Genomic DNA, 27,503 nt, shown 5'->3' with positions numbered 1-27,503 from the left:
TAGTGAGGAACAGCAAGGACATTTTGGCCACCAATGACTCTTGGTTTCTCAGCCCTGGCAAGATACAACCTGAGATAGAGGGCGTCACAAAGATGTGGGGTGGGAGCTGTCCCATTGCTCGATTCCATATATGCCGATCATCTGGCAATGTAATTGCACAAAAGGGCTTTAACTGGTCTGACCTTCATTCATTTTTATTGACCTCCTACCATGTTATTCTATTTTGAAGCTTATGTTTGGTGGAGTAGGTAGGCTATTAGTTGGGTTTTTTGCTTTTGGTTTTCTTGGGGTTTTTTGTTTATCAGACTGTCTGTGATAAAATCCCACAGAAATACTAGTTTTGTTTCTTAATTCTACCTTTTTTGCTGATTGCCCTTTACCACAGTTGTTGTTGAGACATGTTTTACAAAACACAGAGCAATTTCAAGTGGTAATTACAGCCTTTTAAAATTTCAAATTGCACTTTCTACTTTCATTATTTGCGTTCCATGCTCTTCCTTAGGAGATGCTTATGCCCTTAGCCGTTGTCTCTGTTGAGGCAGTAGCTCTGATATAATTTTCGTTTGGTAGCAGTGTACATAGTTGCAAGACTGAGACACGAGCAATCCCTAAGCAAGCTCAAAATCATATGGTTATTTTCTTGTGTGGTTAAATAAAAACCTGCTTGATCCATGCATATCTGTGCTTTTCTGAGGAGGGTGAGACCAAATGTACATATACCGGTATTTTCAGAAACATGTTTTAGGAACTTTTTGGTTTGTTTTATTGTTTTTTAGTTGGCCGCATTCATAATGTGATTTATTTGTATAGTGAGAGAACCTTAGATTTACACCAGACTTGCTTTGAGCCTGCTCTGCTATCATCAGCTATGACTTTTTCCTCCAAATGACATTTAAAAAGACTCATTTTGGAAAATACTGTGTCTGTAGTAAATGGTATTTTCTGAAAACCTCTTCTGTTGAATGGTTGCCTTTTCAGAGAGCATGCATCGTCTTGTTACTGGTTAGCTTGATTTCTGTTTTTCCATCTGCCTCTTTTCTTCTGCAACTGATGCAAATTAACTGTGGAGACAGAAGGATGATGTCTGAAAACAGACTTAGGAAGGAAAGCGGCAGGGGGAAGTAATGTCAAGTGACTAAAGCCATGAGAAATAGAAAGTATTATGACATGTATACCAACCACTCCTGGTTACACTCTTTACTCTTGTATCAAGTATCCCCTAAAATAGTGATCTTCAACTAGGGTCTCATGAGAAACTTGGTGCTTGTGAGAGTTTTGTCCAGTCCTACAGCCACAGAACTCCTCCGCCCCTAGCTTAATGGGAAGAGCAAAAGATTAAGGTGCTTGCAGCAAGTCGCTTGCCCAGTATTATTTCTGGCAAAGTTCAGGATTTACTGTTCTGTGCACTCCTGTATTGTCAGCTTTTATGCTGCAAAGTAATGTTGTGGGAGTCTGGTATTACCTACTGGAGTAAAATATTGGATACTACAGTGATATTCAGCTTGTGGCCCGTGGTGAGACACTGCTTGGTTTTACGTGCTAAAAACCATCTCGTTCTTTGGTACTCCCTCCTGACGGTCTAATACTCAACTGATGTAGTGTAGTTCTGTTGAAGTATTAATCAGTAAGTGGTTAGATTAGATGTAGTCCAACTACCGTTATTTTAGTTTTCTTTATTTTCCATTCCCCAGCTTGGTGATCCATCTATTTTCCCTGCCGTCATTGTGGAGCATGTTCCTAGTGCAGACCTCCTACATAACTACTCTGGCTTAACCTGCGTGGATGAACCTAGTGACATGATAACTGAGAACTCTCTGGATGTTGCAGAAGAACAGATCATAGAAGATGATGATATCACTCTCACAGGTTGGCAATAGAAACATTTCTGTGTCGTGTTTTTGTACCAGTGTGGCTGTGCCTAATGGTGGAAGAAAGCTGAATGACAAAAAAATAACAAGAAACAAAATAATAGCAGTATTGTTAATAATACTATTAGAATTATAGTAATATTGCTGTTAATTCTGTACAAGACAGAAAAAATGGCATTAATACTTGTGGCAGGTGGCTTGCAATCCCAGCTGCATGGCTGGGATAATGGTGAAGAGTTTCATCCATCAACAGAGATTAAGTCTGCTCAGAGTACTGAGATTTTTCCTTGCTCTTCATAGGATTTGTTTGCTCTTACTTCGTGATTGGTACATACCTAAGTAAATGTACGTAACAGAAAGCAGGAATATACAGGTTCAGTAGATGCACTACTTGTAGCTTCCTGAGGGCATACAATTAGCCACAAAATGTGTACGTTAGCGTGACTTGCTGGTGTGGGTATGCACAGCATAGTATTAATGCTGGATCTCTAATAATGATTAATGCCTGAAATACAGACATCCTGAGTAAATTCTGTCAGAAAAGATAGCTCAAAGAGAAAACAAATTTCAAGAGGAAAGCTCAAAGATGCATTGCATTTATTTAAAAACAGCCCCTCACTGAATGCTTGTATTTGAAGCGTTTTTTCAGAACAGCTCTGAAAGGTGGAGTAGATGCTTCACGGAGAGAAGGGGATCTGGTTTTGTGTCTTCTTTCAGCCATTAGGCTCTGCACCTGGACTGTCTCCAGGGCTTGGAGACAGCTTGCTGTTTTCAATCATGCTTTTGACATTATTTCCAAAGGCATACTCTGATACAATCTTTTACCACCGAAAGCAAAACAAAAACTCAACCAAACTTGACATGAAGAACAGTTCGCAGAGTGATTTGACACGAGCCATTGTCAGTAAATGTTTTTATCTGATAAAAATGGCGCTTTTTTTTTTTTATTTGGTAGTGAATTATCCGTGAACAGACTGTGACCGTACAAATAAGTTAGCTGATTATTCAAGAAGTTTTTACATACTTAAACATTATTTCAAGTTGAGACCTCTTGCCAACTATTCCCTTGCTGTTCATATTAATTATCCACACTGCAACTGGCATTTCCTCAGTGTGTTACTTAAGCACCACATAATGCAGCTGTGTGAATTTTTCATATCGAATCATTTTTATGAATCCACATTCACTGTAATACATTGTGTGTGAATTTTTACTTGTATGAGTAATTGTGAAACTCCACTTTTGTGAAAGGTCTTGCTAACGTTGGGGTTTTTTTTGGTTGCTGGTCACATGAGAAGGGTTTGCAAATTGCTGCCAGGGACTGAAAATATGTAATCCTTGTAGCCGATGTGTCCGAGGGTTTCTGGGATACTTCGGAGGCAGACAAGTACAGTATTGTTCCCATCATCCATTGTAGTTCAAGCAATCTGATTTTCTTTAAAGGCAAAGTCCTTAGAAAACCAGAGCTGCCACTTTGCAGAGGTTATTGTTGTGAAGGAGATGTTAATTAATTATCTGTTTGACACTCCATCCCACTAGCTACTGTGCATGGTGTGGGTTTCCTTGGAAAGGAAAGTGGATGAGTACAGGCTGGGTTGGGCCCAGCCCCACTGCTGAAAGCTGCTGCTCAGGATGCAGGGTGGGTGGGTGGCACTGGCAGCTCAGCCCCGGGTTTCTGGCAGGGGGCTCTCCAGCCTGACCCAAGTGGGGCACAATTCGGGGAGTGAAGGCAGCCCACAGGAGGTGAGGAGGGGAGCCTCCAGTCACCTCCCTGCTCACTGCAGGCAAGCATCAGCTGTGGCTGCAGCTGCCTGATTGAACTGCAAGGCTGCCATGGAAGAGATGTGATCCAAGCACGGCTTGCTGTAGGCTGCCTCTGAAATGGGGCTAATTGTAACTGAAATTTCCCACCTACTCTATTTTTCAGCTGCTTTTTTTTTTTTTTCTCCCTTGTTTGAAGTTCCCTTCTTGATTATTTTTTTTTTTTTTTTATGGGCTGTGTTTGGTCTCAACTGTGAAATGTGGTGTTTTGCTCTTTGAAGCTTGTACAAGTCTTTTCAGTCACTTCCATGTTATGCCTTTGAGAGAGAAACAGACATTACAAAGACTGTAATAATTCCACATGAAAATATTTGTAAGACTGAAGTTCACAGCAAAACAAAACTGAAACCACTGTCATTTGTGACAAAACATTACTGAGAAATGACTGCTTAGTAATTGTAAATATTTTTTCTTTACATTTGTAATATTTTAAATTTTTTTTATAGTTATCAGTTTTTCAGTATTGTTTTATGGCTCTTACATTAAGCTTTTATCTTCTTCTAAACTAACAGAAATTAGTGGTAGGTCTCCTGAAACTGAAGCAATTAGTTTTTAGGGATCTGCAGAATGACAGACACTGGTAGGCTTTTCCATGTATAAGGTGTAGCTTCAGCCTTTCAAAACTACAGCTACTGCACGTCGGTGATTACCTGTAGTATAAATTATTACCTGGAGAAAACTGTGAGAACAGCATCTGTTTCATGTGAAACCCTGCTGAAAGATGGCTAACAACCAGCTTTGAGTTACGCTAACTCTCATGCTGTAATTTTTTTTATAATGAATAGACAGACCTGTGTTATCACTGTCTTCTTTCAAAGCACTTTTTTCTGGAAAAGCTGCAATGGCAATACACAAGATATGTTTGTTGCCAATATTACGGGATTTTAAGCGATTAACCATCATGTAGTAAAGAGTGATTAACAAAATAATTTGAGCATTTGGCTCGGAATCAAGTTTTACCTTTAAATTGAATATTGAATTGTGTGTGTGGTTTTTTGTTTTTTTTTCCTGTGAAAAATACAGGTCATAATGTTTTGTGCAGAATAAATTCTAGGTCAGCCTGTCAGATGGTACAATTTACTGCACTTTATGTACCTTATTAATGTGATTAATTATGGTTATAAGATGCATAGGAAGGAAGGCCTAATTGGATTATGTAACTTCCTGAAAACATTATTTTTTTATTGTTAATTTTTTTTTAACTTTGCCATGTCTGGCCAGCTTAATTTAGAAAACCAGGAGTTAATCAAACTGCCATTTTGTGGTTCACCTGTTCTGGTGTTGTTTTCATGGGATCAGAGAGGTGGCTGCACTGAGCTCAGGGGGAGCGAGAGAGGAAGGACAGAAAATCAGCACTTAGATGCCCTGTGTTCTAGTCTGAATAGGGAGCGTGGAAGTGTGCATTTTCGTAGATCAGCAACGGTGCTTAGTAACCAGTTCAGAAATATTTTACAGCATTTTGAAATTCAGTAGTACTTGGCTTGTACATTTGGTGAAGATGTAGTGTTAGTGGCACAAGCCAAGCTGGTCAGGTAGGAGAATGAAGGCAAAGAGAGGTTAGGTGCTGTGGTCCTGCACAAACCCAGCATCTTCGGTGATAATTTATGGTGCTACAAAGAAATCCAAAGGAGTGGTTAGGTGGAAACTGAACTTCGTAGTGTTAATCTGTGAGAATTTTGAATTGAGGAGATGCCAGTTGTAAAAACAAACAAACAAACCCCCAACCGAACAAACAAAAAGAAAAACCCAAACACAACCAGTACGGTTTCAGTTACTTTGTAAAGAAATTATTGGCTGCTGCACATAGCATCTGATTGAAAACAATGAGGGGTTTTTGCATAGCTCCCCAATGAGATAATTTTCTTTACAAATTATAAAGCCGTATTTAAAAATATGAAGGGTGATGTGTAGGTCTCCTGAAGTACCTATGTACTTAATCTTGTATTTCCAGCTCAGAGCAGATGCTAAAAAGCAAGTGCTTAAATTTATCAGCCAGCTGTTCTGCAAAAGGAGGCTCTGTCCATGTTTAACGTATTTCTTTCTACTTTTAGCAACTTTAGGTTTCTTCTGATGTTAATTTGAGGCTCTGCAGTCCCTGGTTTTGTCAGTAGTAGAACTAGCAGTGAATCTGAACACAGCAGTGACTCTCACAGCCCTTATCTTGCTGGGACAAGGGCCTCTGTTGTCTGCTCTCTGGAGCTGCTGGCCACCTGGGAAGCAGCAGGAGTGGTGTAAAGCGTTCAGAAAAGACACTAGGCAGGAGTTGAGACAGCAGTACTTTGGACTGAGGCAGGGAGCTTCCAGCATGAGGCATAGTTTCTTTTTCCACCAGGTGAGAGGAGCAGAAACCTGTGTTTGGGCAAGCCTTGTGCTAATGTCAAGCGCTGATTCACAGTGATCCTGCATTCGCAGTAACTGGGCTGTAACTGATGTGCAGATACATTGGTGGCTTGCTCAGATAAACAACTTACAGAGTACCCTGGTGGAAAAAAAAATGAAGTTACTTTTGGGTGTGGTTTTCCCTTCCTTTTCTCCACACCCCCCAGCTTTTTTCTCTGCCCACTTTTTTCTCCCTCCCTTTTTTCCTTTTTTCTTCCTTTCTATTTTTTCTTTTCCCTCTCTTCTTGCTTTCCTCTTTTTTCCTTTCCTCCCTCTTTTTTTATTTTTCTTTGTTTTTTTTTAATGCTTCTATCTATTTTAAATAACATTTGAAATCTGATGCTTCTCAGAAATTACCTTCCCGACCACCATTCTTTCAGCTCTGACTTGGCCGAAGTGTAACAAATAAGCTATTTCATCCCAATTCTTCTTAAACCTGTGACTGTATCATAACTACCAGTGACTGGAATATCTTTTCTACAGCATTAAAAGAAAAACTAAGATAACAGACACCAACTTTTCTTGGGTAGTTGAGTTATTTATCTCTGAGCACTTGAGACGAAGTGCTCAAGATGCAAGTTAGCATCTTGCTACTAGTAGGACAGAGCAAACAGTGGTGCTCTCTCATCTGTGTGGTGCCCCAACCTTGTTTGTGTTAGCTCTTGAGTTCTTGCAATTCAGCTTGCTAACCCAGCAATACCCCAGAAACTTATTTTCAGCCATTTTATAAAACTGAATTGTTTCGCTGCATGATCAAAAAAGCATAAAGCCTGGTTTGTGTAAAGTGACAGGAGTTTGGATCATAAACTGGGGGTAGAGATGGGAGGAAGAACCACATACCCAGGGAAATACTAATTTGACTCAAACCACCTTGTGAAGTCATCTTAGAAGAGGCTTGAAGAGTGTTAACAAGGGCATTAATGTGGTTAAGAAACTTATTTTTGCCATCGTATGTCTATAGATAGGTTGATAGTTGGTACTCCTCATGTTCTTTGAGAGGATCGAATGATACTAATTTCTATGTTTATGTTATTTGTATGACTATTATAAGTTCCTTTCATTAGTCTTGTATATGGATGGTGTACTTCTAGCCACACAGTGTGAGAGCGATGTAAAGCTGGTGATGTCTGCCTTGCCTGCTCTTATTCAGAGTGAAGAATTGACTCGGCTCCATCACCTCAATTCCTGAAAGCAAGCGGGTGGGTTTGCTTCCTTTTCCCTTCCTGCAGCACTGAGAACCAGGGGGGTACCACTGCTGGCTTTTAAATTGTTTGTGGCAGTGTAAACCAGCTCTGCTCTATGGCTTTGGCTGAACTGCATCATGACAAGTTGCCTTCCTGTCCATTCAATGTCAGAACTTAGAACCAGAAGTGGTCAGGTCAGCACTACCGGGCCAAGTGTGAATGTTCCTGCAGACAGCATGGCCTGTGCTTGGTTTCAGTCTCCTTCTTAGCTGGCCAGGCATTCCCTAGGGATGCTGTTTGGCTCTTGGAGCTGAGACTCTGTGGCTGAGCTCCTGCACCTGCAAGCTGCATGACAGAGTCAGCCGGTTTGCTGCTCCATCTTGCTTTATGGCTTCCCAAGCCAGGGCCTTAGTCCACACTCATGACCTGCCCTTTTCTCTTCATGCTATCCTCCTCCCCAGCTCTGTGTTTATTATTTCTTAAGCCTATTTGGAGATGTCAGCCAGAAGGTACAGATCCTTAACTGTCTGAATGTCTGTGCAAGACGTGGTGTGGATGGGGTCCTGTAGACAACAGGGTGAAATGCTGTATGGGTCATGTCAGACACCCGTCTGCTTTATTCTGGCTTAGCCTGAGCCTCTGCTGCTTGGGGCATGGTGGGACTAAGGTAAAGAAAAGATCCAGAAGGTAAGGAGGCTTCTCCTGAGCTCCATGCGCCTCCTGTAAATCTGGCGGGGCTGGGAGCAGGAGGTAGGGCTCATGCATGACAGTCTGCATTCATCTTTGCCCTCTCCTAACTATATGATTGCTGAACCTGTAAACATTTGGGGTGAAACTGTTTGAGGTTTTTTTGTTGTTGGTGGTTGGTTTTTTAATTGTGTGATTGATTCTTCAGTCTAGTGAGCTGGGTGCTTTGTTGTTACTGTGATATTCTGGGGTTTATTTTTTTTAAGTATAGAAATTCTGTCATAAACCTGTTGCTTTTATGTGAAGAAGAAATGTTCCAAGGTCGTTGTATTGTGTTTTATGGTGCATTTTCGCTTTCTTTGTCAGTCAGTCTGTCTCCTTTCCTTTTTTCGTTTTTTTTTCTTTGTCCTTTGTGACTGCCCCACCCAAAATTCTTCAGAGCTGAACAGGGAGAGAGGGTGTGAAGCTGACTCATTTTCAGACTGAGAAAGTAACTGAGGTTCATTGGTGTCCTGGGGAGGGCAATACTAATGCAGCCTTTTGTATCGCTTTGATAGATGCTAGCAAATTCCCCAGTGTAGCTTCAGATTTGTGTTGAAGGATAAGAAAGCCTGGCCTGTGCATTTCCATCCAAGAAAGAATAATTACTAAAAGCATGTGTTAAATAGTTCTAAAGATTTATGATACCAGGTACTGGAGCTAATATCTAGTTTGTTTGTTGTGCTATAATTATTTAATATTTAAACTTAATTATTTAAACTTCTGGCAAGATACTCCTCCAGACAAAGCAATGTTATCTTCTTGGACAGCTGACATTTTGCTAAATGATATTTTACTGGATTTTTTTTGGTCTGTAGCTTCAGATGACCTTAATTATAAATTAATGCTGAAGAGCTTTGGGTTTTGATAAGGGACTGTCGAGTAGTGAAAATTTCTGAAAAAACTGCCAGCCTTCTGTACTGCATTTTGTGTCTTCTGTTTGCTTTCCCATAGCGCTACCTGTATCCCCACATTTGAATGGTTTAGGATTCACTTACACCTTTAGATCGTATGCTTTCCGATAGAAATTGTGGAACATTTTATTGTCTGTTGTCCAGGCTAAATGACAGGATATTTTTTGTGAGCATCTCTTAATTATAGAATTCACTTCCTTTGGACCACCAAAAGAAGAAATTAGCAATTTGGAGTTTAAAGAATACTGTCTGGAATATGGTTTGTGGTAGCGATATGTCTTAGCATTCGTGAGTGTTGTGTTTTAGTACATGTTCTTGATTAGCAACGATAGGGGTTAGAAAGATGAGGCAGAAATAAAGGGTTTGAGTTAGTTTTGTTGTTTTTTTTCCTGATACATACAATCTGAAAAACTGAGTGTATTAAATAAATTATTGCAGTGTGCATTTTCTCCTCAGCTAACCTGTTACTACTCATCTAGTAGAAGACCGTGTTTAACACTTTTTGCCCCAGAAATGACATAGGAATAAATATCATGTGAAGCTTTAAGTCCAGTTTATAAGCTGTTAAGAATTTTTCTCGCTCGCTTTTAGTTGAAGCATCTTGTCATACTGGAGATGAAACAATGGAAACAATTGAGGCTGCTGAAGCGCTTCTCAATATGGACTCCCCTGGTCCTATGCTGGATGAAAAAAGAATAAGTAAGTTTTTTATGAAAGCAAATCCAGTCTGTATTTGCCTTGTTTATTTGTGAAAGAAGGAAGGATTCAGTGTAGCATAGTTGCATAGAATTGGTAAGACTATTTTGCCTCCAGGTAGCCTTTACGTACGTAGTTTGGATATAAGAAATCCAGTGCTGTATGCAGTAAAGGGGTTTGTTGCCATGCCAGAGTTGAACACGTAAGGGAAGAATCAAAAACTGCAGAGGGAAGATGTGAATGAAGTTGGATGGTTTAGATTGTAGTGGTTAATAGAGGATTAATCTGTTTATGTTGCCAAGTTAAAAGAATATTTACTTAGATCTGCAGGTTGCCTTGAGTACAAATGTGTGATCAACAAGTAATTGTGGGGGAGTGGTTTATATCATTAGATTGTTCTATTTTAGTACTGCTTCTGCAAAATGTTATCGGCCCATATATTCCACTATGAACTAGTCTTCTCTCCCATGAAGGCCTTAAGTGTTATAGTTTTATTCTATGTTTAAATTTTTGTTGTGGAAAAAAAAAAGGGGGCATTTTAAAAGGCCTTGTGGCTGTGTGAAAATATTCCTATTGTCCCCTTCCTTTAAGCAACTATGTTTGGTGCAACTGAAGATGATGATATGGTCGCTCCTATTACACATGTGTCCGTCACACTTGATGGGATCCCTGAGGTGGTGGAAGTTCATCAAGCCCCAGACCCTTATGCTGAATCACCAGAGACTCCAGAATTTGAACAACCAAAGAAGAAGAAAGGTAAGATGCTACTGGAGAACAGTGGCATGGAGTAGAAGAGCAGTGAGTGGCATGATTGCCTCCCCTGTGGGTATCTGGAACCAATCAAGGTGTCAGGTCAAAATGACTGGGTGGGCTCAGCTAGAAATAGAGAGAAAGTGTCTTCTTAGGCTTGGCAGTGTGAGCACAGATACTGGTGCTTAGATATAAATAATGTTGGGGAGGTAGCAATGATAGCTTATCCCACAGGAAACATGAATGTCTGCATGTTCCTATTTGCAGTTTCTTCTTTGGAGCAGGATTGCAATATAAGCTATAGAGTTACTGTGAATTCTGAAGTACTTCAATTAGCTCTTATTTAGCTTCAACTGAAGATACTTGATCTGTTCAGAATATGGGATGAGAATGAGAAGAGGTTTTTATTTTTACTTGAATATGAATGGTTTAATTTTATTTTTTTTTTAAATAGCTGCATTAGCATTAGTCCCTCTTGCAGTAAATAACATGGTGTCCAGAGAGTAATGTTCCATTAAGGTCAGCACTGGGCCATAGAGTAATGAAGTGGTGTTAGGCAGACCTTCTACTCCTGTTTTCCCACCCTGCTTCGGTGTGGGCCCCATCAGAGTTCCTGAAGCTGATGTCTGTAGTGGAAGAGAGTCATGCAGTCCAGGCAGATGTAAGGTGCTGTTGCAACAGATTAAAAAAAAAAAAAAAGCAAGCCTAGAGAGTTATGTTTTTGGAACTAATCCTAGGGCTGAATCAGAGCATTAGGTCTTTGATAGGTTCCCCTGTGAAATAAAAACCTTTCAGAACAGGGCTCCTGCTGCCCTGCTGAATGAGACTGCATTTTTTGCTGCTACTCTTGCTGCTGCTTCCAAATGTTGGGAGTTATTATCTCTGAGAGACAGTACTGGCCTGTGGAGACCTTGGGGAAGCCTCCTGAGCCCGATGTGTGTCACAAGGTCTGGTAGGGATGGGAGTGGGTCGGGAAGTCTCTGATTCCTGTAAGAAAGCTGAACTGAAACTGCTGTGGAGGAGAGCTTTACCAGCAGCTGCCCCGAGGGTGCTGCTGGGGAAACTACCGTCCTGTGCGCACTACTGTGAGAGGATTTTACACTGTTTTGTTTTTGTTCTGTTCTTGTATTCTTCTTTTTAATGCTGGCTGCTATGTGGGTCAAAACAAGGAACCACTATCTGCTAGACATTTAACCTCTTTGGCGTGATGCTTTCATACCCTCTCCCATGGTGTGCTTCTGCTTACTCCCACTCCTTCCTCCTGCCTATCTGTAGGTTAGAAAACCATTTGCTTCACAGCTTGATCTTGACAGTTACATCTGATAGAAAAAAATACTAGAAAATAGGCATCATCTTAGTGTTTCACTAATCGGTGATTTTTCCACTTTATGAAGTAGATGGTACGGTCTGACTGATCTTGAAGTGTCACTCCAAAATGTCCAGGGGTTTGTAAGGCGTTGGTATACAACACTTGCTGCAAAATGTTATTAATTTTGTAGTGGTCTTTAGGATGATGTGGAGTGTGTGTGCGGGGCTTTTGGGGGTTTTTAAGTGTTTCCCTTCATTTGGTCAGTTTTGTGTCATGACAAAGGACCATGGTCATTTTGCTCTATCCATACCACTCTTGGTTTAATAGACTTCTAGCACATACAGAGTTGCGTTGTGCAGAGCGTTGCCAGTTAACCAAGCCAGAATGGCACTGCCAAGTAGATATCCTCCAGGAAAATGTTCTCCAGAAGTGATGGTGTGGTTTCATTTCCTTTCCCCGTGGGCCTTATTGCTGCAGCCGGAATGCTGTACCCACCCATCTGCTCAACTCCAAACCAGGGTTCAGCATGATGTTGGTACTCATGAACATCTGAGCACTGAGCTGCTGAACTAGGGACCAGAAAGACAGAAAAAAGAAAGGGATGTCAGAGAAAGAAACCTGGAAATTTGCTATACTAATACCTTCAGTTTTGCTATGGAAGGTATCGGCAGTAGGTGGTAACATAAGTTATATATACGTTTGGATATATACTGTTTAATAGGGTTTTATGTACATCATATTTTTTAAAGAAAAAACACTGAAAACAGTGCAAGAAAATGTATTGAACTTTTCCTGGTGAGCTATAAAATATTTGCTCAGGATGATCATCTCACTGTCTAAATATCACATTAATTTGCAGTGTGAATTTCTAACCTGAAGTGTTTTTGCAACCATGGAAACAGGAAAGTGGAAATACCAATTATAAATTCAATTAGCTATACAAAATTATGGTAGCCTCACATAAAGCTTAGCTCTTGTATATTCTTCATCCTTCCTCTTTGTAAAATTCTCTCCTAAAAAGGAATTTAGAGATGTACTCTGAAAGGTAACAAATTCATGGTCTGTTGAACCAAGGGAGGAAGCGTGCTAATGCTTAGTGTGCTTTCAGAAAATATCTTGTCTTAAACCAAAGAACACATATCTTGTGTGTCTCTGCTAACCGTGTTTTTGATGCTGTCAGTCAGTGCCTGGAGATTATACTTTACAGTGTGTAGTCTAAAACCATTGTTTTAAGTATCTCTAGCCCAGATAGAGAGCAGTAACATAAATACCTTTCTGTAAACAAGTTTCATGTTCTTCACTGACTTCCAGTTTTGGTTGTGTTTCTGGTAGACTATTGTCAAATAGGATGTCCTGAAGAAGTCTAGGCTGAAGTAAGAGAGCCCGGAGTTGCTGTGGCAGTAGTATACATATTTAGTAGCCTTGGTTACCCTTAATCAGAAGTGCATAAATTGTGTGTGATAGGTACTTAGGTTTCCTGAAGCTGACCAGCAGTAGTTCGTTCATGACCTAATTGAACCCTGATCCACTTAATTTTCGTTTAAGATCTGATCTCGTTTGGACACAAGGTAATTAATGACATCAAAATAACACTCCCCACTCCTTAATGGTGCACATTCACACCTGTACAAGAGGGGAAACAAGATGAGCACCCAGCAGAACCTTCCCATGACGCAGCTCTAAGGGAGAAAAGCATGTAACCAAAGCTACCCTGAAGGGCTTCTTGTGCAGTAGAAGGTGATCTGTACAAGAGTGACTTCATCTAGACATCTTAGGGAAAACAGACATTCCTGCAACCAATAATGATGAGTGGAACAAAGATGCCAAAAATGTACTTCAGCAGTTCTTCATCCTTTCCTATGATGTTGATTGAAAAAAGCAGTATTGTGGTATTTCCTCTCTTCCGTCTTCGTTCAGATCAAGGAAGACGTTACTGGCCAAGACAATGGGTGAGCTTTGTGTCTTATCCTCAGTCTTGAATCCTGCCTGAATGGAAGCAAGAAAATTAGAGAACTCCAGGCATTACTAGAGTTTCCTCACTGTAGCTCTCCATCCTTCCCCATGCCCTGACCAAAAAAAAAAAAGAAGGTGCAGACTGCTGATGTCAAGAGGTGAAGTGTTCAAGCCAGTGTTTCTTATGATGGTTTTATAGATACCTGGAAGTCTAGAACAAAGCAGACAGAGCAGGCTGGCACTTGAGCATGTTTTTTCAGAGCAAGTGAAAAAACCCTCTTACTCTGCAGCAGAGCCATTTCCTCACTAAAACAGCCTGTAAAAACAAAAGTGGAACGTCACAGAGTATGGGATGGCACAGGCCTGTTGGTCTTGCCTCATTAGAACATAAAATCTTTAGAAATGCAATAAATAGAGAAGAAGAATTCTTCTTTAGATATTTAATTATGACAATATGCTATTTGGACTAGAAATATATTTCTCTTGAGTCCTGTGTCTGCTTAGTCTCTTCGGCCTCTCAAAAGAGCAAAGATAGTGTGTAAATAATTTAAGTATTGTCAGTGTACTAAGGGGTCACTGCAAAACCTGGTAAGAGAAATGTTTACTTCATAAGTAGGTTCCAAAGGTTTCCGATGAACTGCATTACCTGTAAAAGCCACCACTGCAAGGAATGAGAACGGGTTCAGTTTTACATTGAAGAATACTTCAGCATGACTCATTTTTTATTCCTCTTAAGTTTAGGTAGTTGGTTTTCAAAGTACTTTCCTGTCATCAGTTGTAACTATCTCACTCCATTTTACTCACTAGATAGAGCCACCATGCTTGTGACTTTAAAAACAGGTGTCTTTTTCAGAGCCTGTTACTGGTTCTGCTGGTCTTAACAAGTGACTTCCCTTTACCTGTAGCCATGGTTGAGAAAAGTTTAAGAGACAATAGAACTGAAAAATGTTTTCTTCACATGACACGTAGTTTTCTGGTGTCAGTGAAGACTTCCAATCTACTAAACAAGCAGACAATCTTGTTTTATCACTAAATTCCATTTTCGTGATGAGTGCACAAGATAGTGCTCTGTATTTTGTCTACCTTTTCTTGTGTAAAGTCACAGTTACAGCTTATTCTTTTCACCGTGTCTATTTTAAGTGCTCTTAAGAGTAACTAAAAGCCACAGAAATTTCCAAGGTACATGGACTTTGAAAAAGTAAGCCTAATCTTTACTAGAAGTACTCTAAGAGCACAGGGAGTCCAATCCTGCTGTAAAAACTCAGAAAGTTCAGCATAGAACTGAGCTCCTAACGTAATAGAAATTGAATCCTCTCTGAATTGGGGAAACAAGTATCTTCCCTTTTAAGACCTTGTTCCTTTTTATTTCCTATTTTTTAAGCTGCAGTTGACTTATTGGTTTATTTCAGGGAAGAAGCCAAAACCATCTCGTCCTGAGTCTCCTACTACAACTCCAAACATATCTGTGAAAAAGAAAAACAAAGATGGCAAGGGTAAGTTGAAGAGTTGTCACTGAAGTTTTTTTAAAAAATGTTGTTTCTGAGCAACCTGTAAAAAGAAGTAGTTCACTAGTTCTTTTGTGATGTAAAACCAGTGGTGTCAGACCTGTAAAACCAGGTCTTATGCTCAGGGTTAGTTAACATCTCATTTTAAGGCAAATAAAAAATTAGCATATGAGATTTTTGGTGACATACCCAAGGGAGAATAACATATTTGTCTCTTTATTCTTGGAAATCCTTAAACCCCCAGCAGAGGCTGCTATGTTTTGAGTGAAGTCTTGGGCAGCGCTTTGCATTGTATTAGTGTTTCTTGGGCTGTGGTTATTTTGACAGATCATCTTTGAAAACGTTTTCCATCTGTGTGTGTCTAATTCCACATGAGGAGCTAACCAAGGCTGCCAGTTGGCAGCAGGAAGTACCATAGCCTGAATTTTGAGGAAAGTCCTTACACAGCTTGAGGACTTGGGCAGAAAACTTGGGGTTTTGAGATTTTCATTCCTCCTGTGTTTAAGAGGAAGAAAGAAAATAAATACCGCATAACTGATACAATAAATAATTTCCTCCAAACTGAACTGTTCAGTAGTGCCTGTCAGTTTTGTCAACAACTCGATTGCTTTGCTGTTGCGTGGAGTGCCTGCACTGGTGCCAGGCTGGCGGTTGAATGGCAGCCTGATCCCCCAGCCCCCACCAAGCTCTGCTGCAGTGAGCCTCCCCTGTGTCACCACGAGTGCCTGCACACAAACCTGGAGAGTGATGTGCTTGCATACATACAATACATGTCAGGACAGAAGTCCAGCCAGACCTGGAAGGTGGTGGCATAAGAATGTCAAGACTCTCTTAAATTGTTACACTGACAGATGAGTAGGGTTTTGTTTTTTTTTTTTTCTTTTGAAGAGGGATTTTCTGCAGTAACAGGACAAAAAGAAACTGTTGGCAAGTGATAAATATTTAATAGGTTAATGCTAGCAGTTTTAAGTATGCATTGTTGCTTTTTTTAAGTTCAAAATTAAAGTATCAGCAGAACCTCCAAGTAGTGCTCAAATGCAGTAATAGAAGGTGTAAAAGAAGGTAGCCACAAAATTATAATGCAAAAGAGTCTATTAATGATAGCGAAGATGCACCATATTTCACATTTGTCTATCGTTACAAAATTGCTAATTCAGAAGGAATTAAAAAGAAGCCTGAAACCACTGCCTGTCATGAAAAAAGCTTCAACGGAAGAATTTGTTTTGCATTTTGAGGAACACAGAGCTGAAGTAAAAGGAATATTAATATGAACAGCCATGTCAGGGAAGGAGCTAGAAAGTCATGAGAGTTGCCTGTCTCTGTGTCCACAGAGGTCACCTAAGAGGAATGTGTATGCTAAATACCAAGCCCTCCATATAATTATTTGATGCAATAAATCGAGAAAACGGTGTTTTCTACATATTTCTTCTGCTGCTGTGACTCAGAGGAGGTTAAAAATTCTGCTTGTGAGTGAGGCAGATGTGGTTTTCACAGACAGTCCTCTTCACAGTGATTTTCAGTGCCTAAGCAGTAACAAATTTTCAGATTGCCTTGGTGCAGCTGAGCTTTTTTAGTCTAGACTACAACAAAAGCACCCTGGATTAGATGGTAAGTGGCTGGGAAAGCTCTTACTCCTGGCTGACATTGTATCTTGCCTGAGCAGTTCTAACTTTTGCCTTTGGGCAAAGGCAAACCAGCTGACCATTTTATGTAATCTTGGAGATGTGTTGCAAAGGCAGTGGTTTTTTTCTTGGGATGCTCAATTTTCAAGTTCTCACTTGCTGAAGTAGCTGGCAACATTTTGTACTGCCAGTGCTGATGACTTTGCTGAATATTTGCAAAGTAGATTATAATACAGCAGTACAGGAGTTTCAATTTGTGAGACACCTCTAGTTGTTGAAAAGAGTTCAGACTTCAGACTAGTAGTTACTAAAGTTGAAAAAACTCCTGGGTTAAATTGAAGCTAGTGAGATCCTGTCACATTCTGATGCACTGGGCAGGATTTTTTGTGAAACATAAGAAATCTGCACACATTGTCCTTTCCTTGCTGTGTTTTTGTGTAGCTGCTTGTGCGAGGTGATACTTTCATACAAGTAGTTTTTTCTTCCTTTCTCAGACTAACATTATATCACTAAGAAGCTTATGTGCAGCTTCAAGTATCCAAAAGAACATCAGACACCGAATGCCTTAAAAAATCCAATAATAAGTGTCTTGTTAGTTATACGATTTTAAACTCCTTCAGTGTGCTTTCAGAAAAAAAAGAATATGCAAATTTTGTAGTCGTTCTAAGTACTCACAATCTGTGGATTCAGTACTGCTTCTTCATATGTGGTAAACACAGAACAGTAACGTATTTCCATATGTAAGTGTTTGTGCTTGCTTGTTTGTAAAATGAAATGTGAATGTTGGTTACCAGCAACTGTAAGCACTCACTGGCTTAAAAAAAAAAGTACAGTTTTCTGAACTTTATTCTTGAAGATTTTTCTACCTCAGCATATGCCACTGATTGCCCCATATAAATCTAATTGTTAAAAGTAAGGATTTTGTTTAGCCTTTTAAAGAACTATAACACTTACCTCAGTTGAGCAAAGTATTTAAGCAAGGGCTTAATTTCCAGCATTTTCAGAGAATGAACCTGAACATGTTCCAATTTGAGGAAAAGCAACTGCTTCCGTAATTGGATTAGACAGGAGGGAAGTGTACGCAGGTGACTAATGCTGTCTGTCGTTGGTGGTTGGAACGGGGTGACTGTAGGCTGTCTGGTGCCTGACTCCATAGGTTACAGACAGTGCTAGGGTGTTTGGGCACTCAGATTGTAATAACTAACAAGAATCCCTTCCCATGCCGTTCCATCACTATTTCCTAGTCTTGATGACATATTACAGTGTATTCGTGCAGGTACCAGCTTCTTAATTTTTAGATAATTTACATCATTAATAAAATATGGTCAAGGGATATTTTCTTTTTTGTGTGTCCTAAAATTTTTTTTTTTTTTTTTTTAGGAAATACAATTTATCTCTGGGAGTTCCTACTAGCACTGCTCCAGGACAAAGCTACATGTCCTAAATATATCAAATGGACTCAAAAAGAGAAGGGTATTTTCAAGCTGGTAGATTCCAAGGCTGTGTCCAGGTTGTGGGGAAAACACAAAAACAAACCAGACATGAATTATGAAACAATGGGTAGAGCTCTCAGGTATGTGCATTTTTAGGCTGGTTTTGTTGCCTTACTGTTTGCATGCATTAAAGGCTCTGATCTAATTTGTGTAACAACAGAAAAGAGTTACTATTTTATCAACTTGGAAAATAAGAAAACTAAAAGTAACCTGTATTAACTTCAACCCCACATCAGTCACCTTCAGTTGCAGCTCAAACATTTTCAGTGCTGCTTCAGGCTGCTTCACAGGCAGCCACAAAGTCAGAGACCGGAGATTCCAAGTGGGGCAAGCCTTTTACATAAAACTTGAACCTCACTTCTCCAAAAAATGCTGAATTCACCTGTGTTAATGAAATTGTTGCTACTTGTTAGAAATGGTCGTTTTCACTGGAAGAAACAGTTTTAGAATTCAGATCTGGTTGCGCTTCTCTCAACGTGTATGTACAGACAGTTTTAAAACATCTTACCATGTGCCTGTTCCTGTTGGGCCAGGATTTTTCTCATACATAAAAGACTGTGCAAAATAAACAGACATCCACAAAGCCTCAGTCTTACCTGCTGATTGATAATTGTTCAGCTGAACACCTATGCATTTCTTTCCATTTCCCTTCACCCCTTACCTTGGTGTGTGTAATTTCAAATTGTGCTATTAATTTGTATATATAACAGAAGCAGTGTTTGCTTTGGTGTAGTTAAAATGTCTGCCTGTGCTCACTGGTGAATAAGCATGATTCGGGTAACTGAAAGAACTATATGAGTCAAGAGGAGAATTACAGGTACTTTTAATGAGTATGAGTTGATAGCAGAGCTACCAAGTCATGGAGGAGTTCTCTTTCTCCTCAGAGTTATCTGAGGCTGAAATTAAAAGGTGACAAGAAATACCAGTAAAAGAAAGTTGTTTGAGGGAAAAATACGCTATTAAATTGGCCACTCCTTTATAATGAAGAAACTAGACACTTAAAATATTGCTTACTTGTTACTGGCGGTCTTACTTTCTGAGGTGTTTGTTGCCTTGGTTTGGTTAGGTTTGGGCTTTTTTTGGTTGGTTTTTGGAAAAAAAACACTGCGTAACTCCATATGTGTATGCTTTAAACAGGTACTATTACCAAAGAGGAATACTGGCTAAAGTAGAAGGTCAGCGCCTAGTATATCAATTCAAAGAAATGCCAAAAGATCTCATCTATATAGATGATGAAGATGCAAGCCCTAGCACTGAATCATCAGATTCAACTCTGCTCTCAACTCATGTGGCCAATAGAAACCAGTCGAGCAGATCTAGAGCATCTGCAAATACGGGAACAAAGGGAGGATCAACCACAGTGCTAAAAACAGGAAACTCAAAGCCTGCTAAGCTGAAGGAGCACGTAGAAGTTGTACAGCAGCAGACACCTGGCTTGGCTTCAGAAGTTTTGAGGACAATGCAATCTCCGCAGCCAGTACATCCTACTCAGCTTTTTCGGACAGTTCGTGTAATGCAGCCATTGCAGTCCCTCACGGATGGACATGCAGCTGTAAGCAGTAATGTTCCGGATGAAACATTAAGTTCCTCAGTTCAGAATATAAGGTAAGAAAATATACAGAAAACAAATGTATAAAGAATAATAAATTCATGGGATTATGGCTAGGTAGACTAGATTCTTTGTTGTGCTTCAAAAAAGTGCTCATCTCCCAGCTTGGTGCCTGTGGCTGATCCTAGGAATTGGGAGTTACTACAGTGTTCTGCAATGTGTACACTCACAGATGCTCCACCTTTAGTAGAGGGAAGTGCATCTTCCCTGCTGTGTTAGGCCTGATGCGGATCCTTTAGAGAGGTAAAATACACAACTTCTCTTTAAAACTGGTATCATCTGTTCTGTCCCCCAGCAGAGGCAGTGTTTTCACAGCTCTGCTTTTTCACTGATTGTCTTTGCTTTTGAATGATATATATGGTGTGTCTGCATGATCCATTCAAAAAGATTTATCTTCTTGCTTCTGAAGTTTTCTTCTTAAGAATTTTTTGTCATCTTTTTCATTTTTTATATTATCCCCAGTTACAACAAGGGAGAACTCCGTGTTAGCTACTCTAGCATTTTGCTGCTGTTACAAGAGCATGTTCTTTTGATTTTAGAAAACAATTAATAGACTAATCTCATGGGAGCTGTTTATCTGCAGTTTATTTGGGGAGACAGTCACACATAATTTTTAAATCAACTGGCTAACACAGTGCTTGAGCATCATTACTTCTTTTCACCTACCCGTTAGTAGCAGCATCCCAGTTGAAAAGGCTTTTAAAAAAATCACTTAAGCCTGGTTTTACCCTACCCTGAGGCGTCCCTTGATGGTTTGTTCATCTCCAATGACTACAGAAGACCTAAACCAAATAAGTGTTCACGTAATCTAGGCTCCTCACAAGAGTGTCAAGAGTTGCATATGGTAATTCAGGACCTTAAAGCTGTTTCAGGATATAATCGGGAGTTACAAACACCACTTTTCTTTTTGAGATTTGCTGTGTTAACATCGCCATTATAATGGTTATAATTTTATGCTGCAAAATGACAACAATGCTATTTTCTGATCCTTCCTCTGTTCTTGTCTTTGAAAATGACATTCAGAGCCACCATTAGAATTTGGAGTGGTACTGACTGTCTGGGGTTAACCAGGTAATTTTGTCAGAAAGAAAAAATGACACTAATGAGACCAAATAATTTGTTTCCAAATAATAAGTTTTTCTCTACTGCTAGATGGATGCTATAAAAGCTAGTCAGTTATTAAAACTCCACTTAGATGGAAGGAAAATCCATAATAGCAATAACACCTAGTTTTTTTCTGAAAGAAGAGCTGGAACTGTTTAGATAAACCTCCACTCCAGTGACTGATACAATAGAATCAGTAAGAAGTGCTTTAGAAGATAAGTAGTTGTGGAAGCTGAAGATTTATATGTAGGAAATGTCAAACCAAGACTGCAGTTTCAATTAAAAAAAAAAAGTTATAATATCCCTTCTTTCCTTGGGATTAAAAACCTCCAAACTTTAAAAGTATCCCTGGACTTCCTAGTTTTTTTCCTGTTACGTGGTTTGGGTTTTTTTCTAATTTCATTTGAAATTATGAAATGTTTTCATTTATACAGCAATACGAAAAATTCACACTCAAAAGAGAAATTCAGTGGTTGTTAAAGGGTGCAAGGGAATAAATACATTGGGCCATGAAAGCCAGAATATTTTTCATAGTTACTGGTGGGCACTGTAAAACAAAATGGAAAGAGTTACCATTTTTACGTAGACAACATCTGTTTTCATCTGTCTTTTAATTCTAAAATGCAGTATTTGAAATCAAATTGTGTTTTGCTTATTGTTCTAAACAACTAGAATTAGTTCAAGATGGATGCAGGGAACATAGGGTTATATTTGATCAGAATATTTGATCACATCAAATATATTTGATCACATCAAATGTATTTCACATTGATGTGAAAGATAATTACAGGGAATTTGACCAGAAAAAAGCCAGAACCGATTTTGGAATTCTTTTAGAAAAGTAATAAAAATCTACATCAAGGTGATGTCCTGTAAATTTTTAAACCTGAAGAATGAAGCTCCTCTGATCAGTGCAGCCCTGTGATTTTGGGGTTGATGAAGGATTTAGGTACTTGTAATAGTTGACGAGGGCAATACTGTGAAAGGAAACAAGTACAGACATAATTGAAGCTGTAGAGTACTGTTTAAGTCAGTAAAATAATGCTATTAAATATCAATTTGCAATTTGCAGAGTTAAATAGCTCTAGGCTAGACTTACACTAGATTATACATCAAAACCCATATCATATATGGTATAAAAATGGTAACAGCAAATAGAAGAATCTGTAAGACCTAAATAAGGGAGGCAGGCAACAAGTGCAGCCTGACATTTGGAAAGTGCTCAGTGGCATTATGACATCCAGTTATTGCATTACAGTGTTTCACAATCGGACCTTGGGCAATAAGCTGGGGGGGAAAAGTAATAGAGATGATACATGCATTAATTTCAAATGATGCAAAAGCCTTGAAGCCTTGGAGTTCTGCATTGCATTGGTTCTAATCCATTGTTTGTAACTTAAAACATTATTTCACAAAGTCTTCAACTGCACTTTCCTTAGCCAAGATGACAGACTGTCTCAGATGAAGGGAAAAAAAAAAACACCTATCAGATCTTTTCAGTACAGTACATAATTGAATGGGATAGAAGTGTTGCTAATTCAGAAAGAATGTACTAAGGTGTCTGAGCAGTTAGAGTGAAATTAAAAACCACAACACAGACTTTTTCAGTGTGCTTTTAACCAGCGTGGGCCAGGCTGCAAAGCAGGGTGGTGATGAATGCTGCGCCATAGTCACTGCCCATTCCAGGCTCTAAAAATACTTTAGGACAGACATTTCGGCTCAGTTTCAAAATGCAAACTTGAAATATTTGGTAAGGTAGAAATTTTTTTTTTTTTTTTTTTTTTTTTTTTTTTTTTTTTTTTTTTGAGAATGTGTTTTAGAAGTTGTTTTATAATAAAGCTAAAACAAAAGAACTGGATTTTGGGTTTGTTTTTTCAAAGAGCTGTAAATCTCTAGCAGTTGAATGTGTTTGTGTACACGTTCTGAACTGCTGGAATGGGGCTTTCATAAGGGTTGAAATGATTTGGAAATGTACAGCAGGTACAATTGACGTTATAGAAGAACAACTGACAAACCTTCTGATGTATGCACGCTTTCTGCAGGGTTGGAGTCACTTTAAAGTAGTTTTATAGATAAGCATGAGGAAAAATAGCACCATTGTTGTCAGCTGGTGTTCAGAGTTTGGGGCATGTAGATAATCAGTGTCATCTAGGCGATATGGCAACCAGGATTTGGGAATGCTCCTCAGAAGGTTTACTGGTGCTTACTTGTTAATGGTTGGGCTCTGCTTTGAAGCATGAGCATCGTGAACCCATATAATTTGTCTAACCAATGTAGCTTCTTAAGTTTTGTTCATATAAATGTTCTTCCCTTTTCTTCATGGTCTTCTATAATAAATGGTCTCTCTGCAGCAATTTGCTTCTGTTATTTTGTGAGAAGAAAAAATATAGAGAAAATACTGGGGATTTTTGAAGTCAAAACAATAGGCTTTTTCACACTTAACCATATCCTTCAGAGAAGGAGACTTTATATGCATCTTCTCTGATGAGGGACTTGGAAAAAGAAGCACATTTGAGGAATGTTGTGAAGGGCTTGTGTCACTGTCCCTCCCCTGTGCTAGGCAGCGTTGCCTGGTAAAGGCTACTTCCAGAGCATTGCTGGAACAGTGTAGTAGCCATTCCCCAGAACCTCTTTGTGTTTCTTAAAGGATTTGTCATGCCAGTGAAAATCAGGGGTTGGTTCTTCACAGGAGACAAGCAGTGGCTTCATTTATAGCTGACCAACTTCATGCAGAGTTTTGTGTATTTTGAGGGGAGGGTAGTGTCTTACTCTGAAGTGGAAAGGTCTTGGCCCATCGCTCCATGGCTTTTGATGGGCTGCTGTATGCAGAAGGAGTCAAGGAGGAGTGTTGCTTACCAGGGATAGATGCTTCTTCAGCTCTGTGCTTAAATGGAAAAGCTGTGATGTGGTGCTAACCCAGCTTGGGAAATGGGGCAGGAGCAAGGTCATGCAGACTGAGTTATACTGACCAGAGAAGACATCTGGTATCCCCAGTGGGAATATTTGGAATTGAGAACTCACTGTAGTTCCGCAGATCCAGCCACTCTGGCTCGTTGGATGCAAGCACAGTTACTGCAGGCTCCAGTCATGTAACTGGGAGCTGGATTTGGCACCACATTGTTTCTAGTGATAAAGACAAAACCAAAATGACTCTCTGGAAGAAGATTTTATTGATAAGTTTTTCCAATGAGATCCTTTTTAAGGAATTAAAAAAATTTAAAAGTCTCTTTGAGTTTAGTGCTTGTAAAATTGTACCATTTAAACCAGAATAACTGACACGGGTTAACCAGAATATCTAGTTTATTGCAGTAATTGTGTTTTAGCCTGGAATTCGAGGGCACTGAAGTAAGTGTGGTATTCGGCTCCATGCTCATTGGGCCATTCTGAGCATAAAGGGCATCCTTTCTGTTGCTCCAGAAAATGTACCTCTCCCGTAAGGCTAGAGACTTACCTTGTCTAGGACATGGTACAGGGCTCTGGGTGCCTGCATTTGGCCAAATAAATTGCTCCCTTAAATGACTATGGCTGCAGATCAAGAGAGATGCATTTTCATTTACTAGGGTAGTAGTGATTTAAGATGGATCGTCTTCAGGGTGGAGTGAAAAGAGATTCCCGTGTTACTCACGGTTCAAAGATCATACCATGAGTAATTTAAAATTGTCTCTATTTATTATGGACTGTATGGCACATAGCTGAATCTTAAAGCTGTCAGCTCTGCGTACCAAGAAACCTGTAATTAGCTGACAGATCCCATGCAATGCTTTAGCAAACTTCAGGTTTTAAACAGGATGTTTCTATCAAAATTCAGTTTATTGTTTCTTTTCTGTATTTTCAAGTTGTCATTGTGATAGCTTGGACAGAGCATGTTAGAAGACCAGTATCCTGACTCTGTTCTGTAGCTGGGGGAAAAGCTAATACAGACCACAGAGGACCAGTGCGATATGCTTTGGGTGTTCACTTCTGAAGTGGAGAACTGCTACATGATGAATCAGCCACAGCTTTCATCTTGACCTTTTTGCAACCTTTGGGGTAGAAAACGTTGAAGTAATTCAGCCTGAAGGTGACACAAGCGTGGACCACAGTGGCAAGATCCTCATTCAAGAGGAGAAGGAAGTAGCTGAAGGTGAATTGTGTTTTTTCTGGGCATGAGCGTTCTGTGTAAGAACAGTGATTAAGCCAACAATATGCCAACACAGTGGATTGTCCCGATAAGCAAAGGGAATTACCTTTGAAAGTCATGTCTGCCCCAAGCAAATACATATGCTTTGTGTTCTTGTTCCATAATCTGTTTCTGTGTCCAGGCTATGATGTATTGGTGTTCTAACTGCCACTATGCTGGTGATGAAAAATAGACAGACGTGTCTAGCATGAGTTTATCTTCTCTGAAAATGTGATTACAGCTGCTGTTTCAAATGAATTGTCTTCATCTTGTGCCATGTATAGACATTAGCTTGGGTAAGTTGTGCAGTGAATATCACTGTTATGTTCTGCAATCGCACTTTACACCCTGTCTATATTGGTTTTGCTGAAGCTTGCGTAACAGCGCAGACACAGGGAGGCAGTGTGGCACTGTCATTCCGAGGTTTTGCATTGACCATCTGCTTTCAGACCTTTTTCCACGAAGAAGAATGAGAGTCAAATCTGCATGTCAGCTAATGTTGTAGCCCATCACTCCTCTGCTGTTCCTGCAGGTGTGCTGAATAAAAACTCACAGGTCAGTCTCAGTAAAGAGCTCGCTAAGGATCCCTGGGACTTGATGGGGACCATGAGCAAAGGAGTGAGATACCAGCTGAGGACTTCTAAAGAACTGGAAACAACTCCTGGCTAGTATTTGGAAGGCCTTACTTTGACTAGCCAGCATCAGTGCACATGCTTTGCTTCTGTTTGCAGTTGGACAGTAGTCTTCCATCAGTGCAACAAATTGGGTCTTCGTGCTCCAAAGAAAGGCCTGCAGTGGAAACTCCAGCACACTGGCTAGCAGATACTGCTGGATATGGCTCACCACTGCTGTAGCCTTCCCCAAAGGAAGGGAAGTGGGTGATTGTTGCAAGGAGTTGATCTCTGTCATCTCTTAAGTAGGTGTGGCTGTATTTCAGGTTTCAGGAAGGGGAGGGAAATGGGCTTCTTCAGGGAGGAGTTGGTCAGAAATAGGCTAACGTGATCTCAGTGGACTTCGGGGAACTAGCTTACAACAGGGTGTGATTCTCAGAAGACATTTACAATAGGGACAGCTTCTATCACAGCAAAGACTTGGGTTATAACCAAATGCTTCGACTGGATTTTCCCGCAGCTGAGATACTCTCTTGAGCCCATTTATGATTTAATTTCTGTGGTAGGTAGGAAGAAGGCTGCTTACAGCAGAAGGGACATAAAAGTAATCTAGACAGATTAATTTTATTTCTGCACAATGAGAAACTATCCACAGGGGCTCTCTTTACTTGTCTCTGGCATTGTTGAAAGAAGTGGAGTTTTTGCAGCTCTGTGTTAGTGGCAGAGTTTCTGAGTTTTAATTCAGGGGAGTGTGCAGTTTTGAAAAATTCTGGAAAGAAGATTGTAAGACTGAGTGGGTCAGTAAAAAGGACACCAGACTTAAGAGTTGAGTCCTCTGTCTCTGTCCTCATGATGTAAGAGATTATTTTATGCAGGCAAAAAACTAGACAAGTACAGGCAAGTTCCGCCCTCCCTTTGGGGAAGGTTAGGTTCAGACTGGGCATGAAGTCATCAGGTGCCTTTCTACCTCTCATGGACATCTGCCCCTTAGACTGCTTAGCAGCTTCTGTCTGCGTGGCTTGTGCTGTAGATGGGCCTGTGGTTATAATGCAATACGTTGGAGTGAAGTATTGACAAGATTGTTGATGGCTCTGAGGATCATGCACACCAGCACAGCTGTGGAGCAGTTTACAGTGACAGGAGAGCTCCTGAGTTGCTTCATGTCATCACTCTAAAGAGATTGCCTCTGGACTCGGGCATCTGAAGTGGTTCTAACAAGCACATCCTACCCCTTCAGCTCCCTCACTCTTCCTAGCTTGACTAAGCTGTTTTCTACCAGTTAGTTGAACAAATGGGGAAAGTCCCTGGAAATTTGCCTGTTTATCTCAAGGCCATCGTTTCCCCTATAGCGGAATGTTGAACAATATATGTGTTGGAGAGGGAATTCTCCTCTGTTAACCTCTCTCTATGTATTTCTTAGTATTGCCTTGTTTTATTTTCTAATTGTGCTATGAAATACTTCGCTTACTTTGGCTTGTAGCTTCAATATTTTTTTTGGTATCTTCTCCCTTTCTCCATTTCATACATATCACATAGATTACCATGAAGAAACTTATTTTTTCCCCTTGTCATTTCTTATCTGCTTTATCACTACTTAGCTCTTGATGAGTTAATATGATACTGCAGAATTCTAGGCTGTTAACAGTACCAAATGGACCAAGAAATAGATGGTCATTTTCTGCCGAGCTAAAGTGACTTCAGAATTTTCGTCATTCTTCTCTCAGCTGTAGCCAGATTGTTCTGTGGCAGCATTTACTTTTCATCAGTATTGCTCAGTATTCTTTTTATAACCTCAGCAGG

At 39.9% G+C, this 27,503-nt stretch overlaps 1 protein-coding gene across 3 annotated transcripts in view; it reads left to right on the top strand.

Moving 5' to 3' along the window:
• ELF1 (E74-like factor 1 (ets domain transcription factor)) overlaps nucleotides 1-27,503 on the top strand; it is a 39,989-nt gene that overhangs the window by 7,430 nt on the left and 5,056 nt on the right. The window contains exons 2-8 of one of the 3 annotated variants that reach the window (XM_010145307.1): nucleotides 1,692-1,866; nucleotides 9,484-9,591; nucleotides 9,848-9,850; nucleotides 10,180-10,344; nucleotides 15,010-15,093; nucleotides 18,108-18,300; nucleotides 19,358-19,825. In XM_010145307.1, coding sequence (XP_010143609.1) covers nucleotides 1,692-1,866; nucleotides 9,484-9,591; nucleotides 9,848-9,850; nucleotides 10,180-10,344; nucleotides 15,010-15,093; nucleotides 18,108-18,300; nucleotides 19,358-19,825 — 1,196 coding nt within the window. The remainder of the gene's footprint in view (nucleotides 1-1,691; nucleotides 1,867-9,483; nucleotides 9,592-9,847; nucleotides 9,851-10,179; nucleotides 10,345-15,009; nucleotides 15,094-18,107; nucleotides 18,301-19,357; nucleotides 19,826-27,503) is intronic. The other 2 variants (XM_010145308.1, XM_010145309.1) reach the window with 2 other exon arrangements.

Source organism: Buceros rhinoceros, unplaced genomic scaffold, assembly GCF_000710305.1.
Source record: "Buceros rhinoceros silvestris isolate BGI_N320 unplaced genomic scaffold, ASM71030v1 scaffold6641, whole genome shotgun sequence".
NCBI lineage: Eukaryota > Metazoa > Chordata > Aves > Bucerotiformes > Bucerotidae > Buceros > Buceros rhinoceros.
The sequence above is the reverse complement of the archived record's forward strand: the minus strand, read 5'-3'. Positions and strand labels throughout refer to the sequence as shown.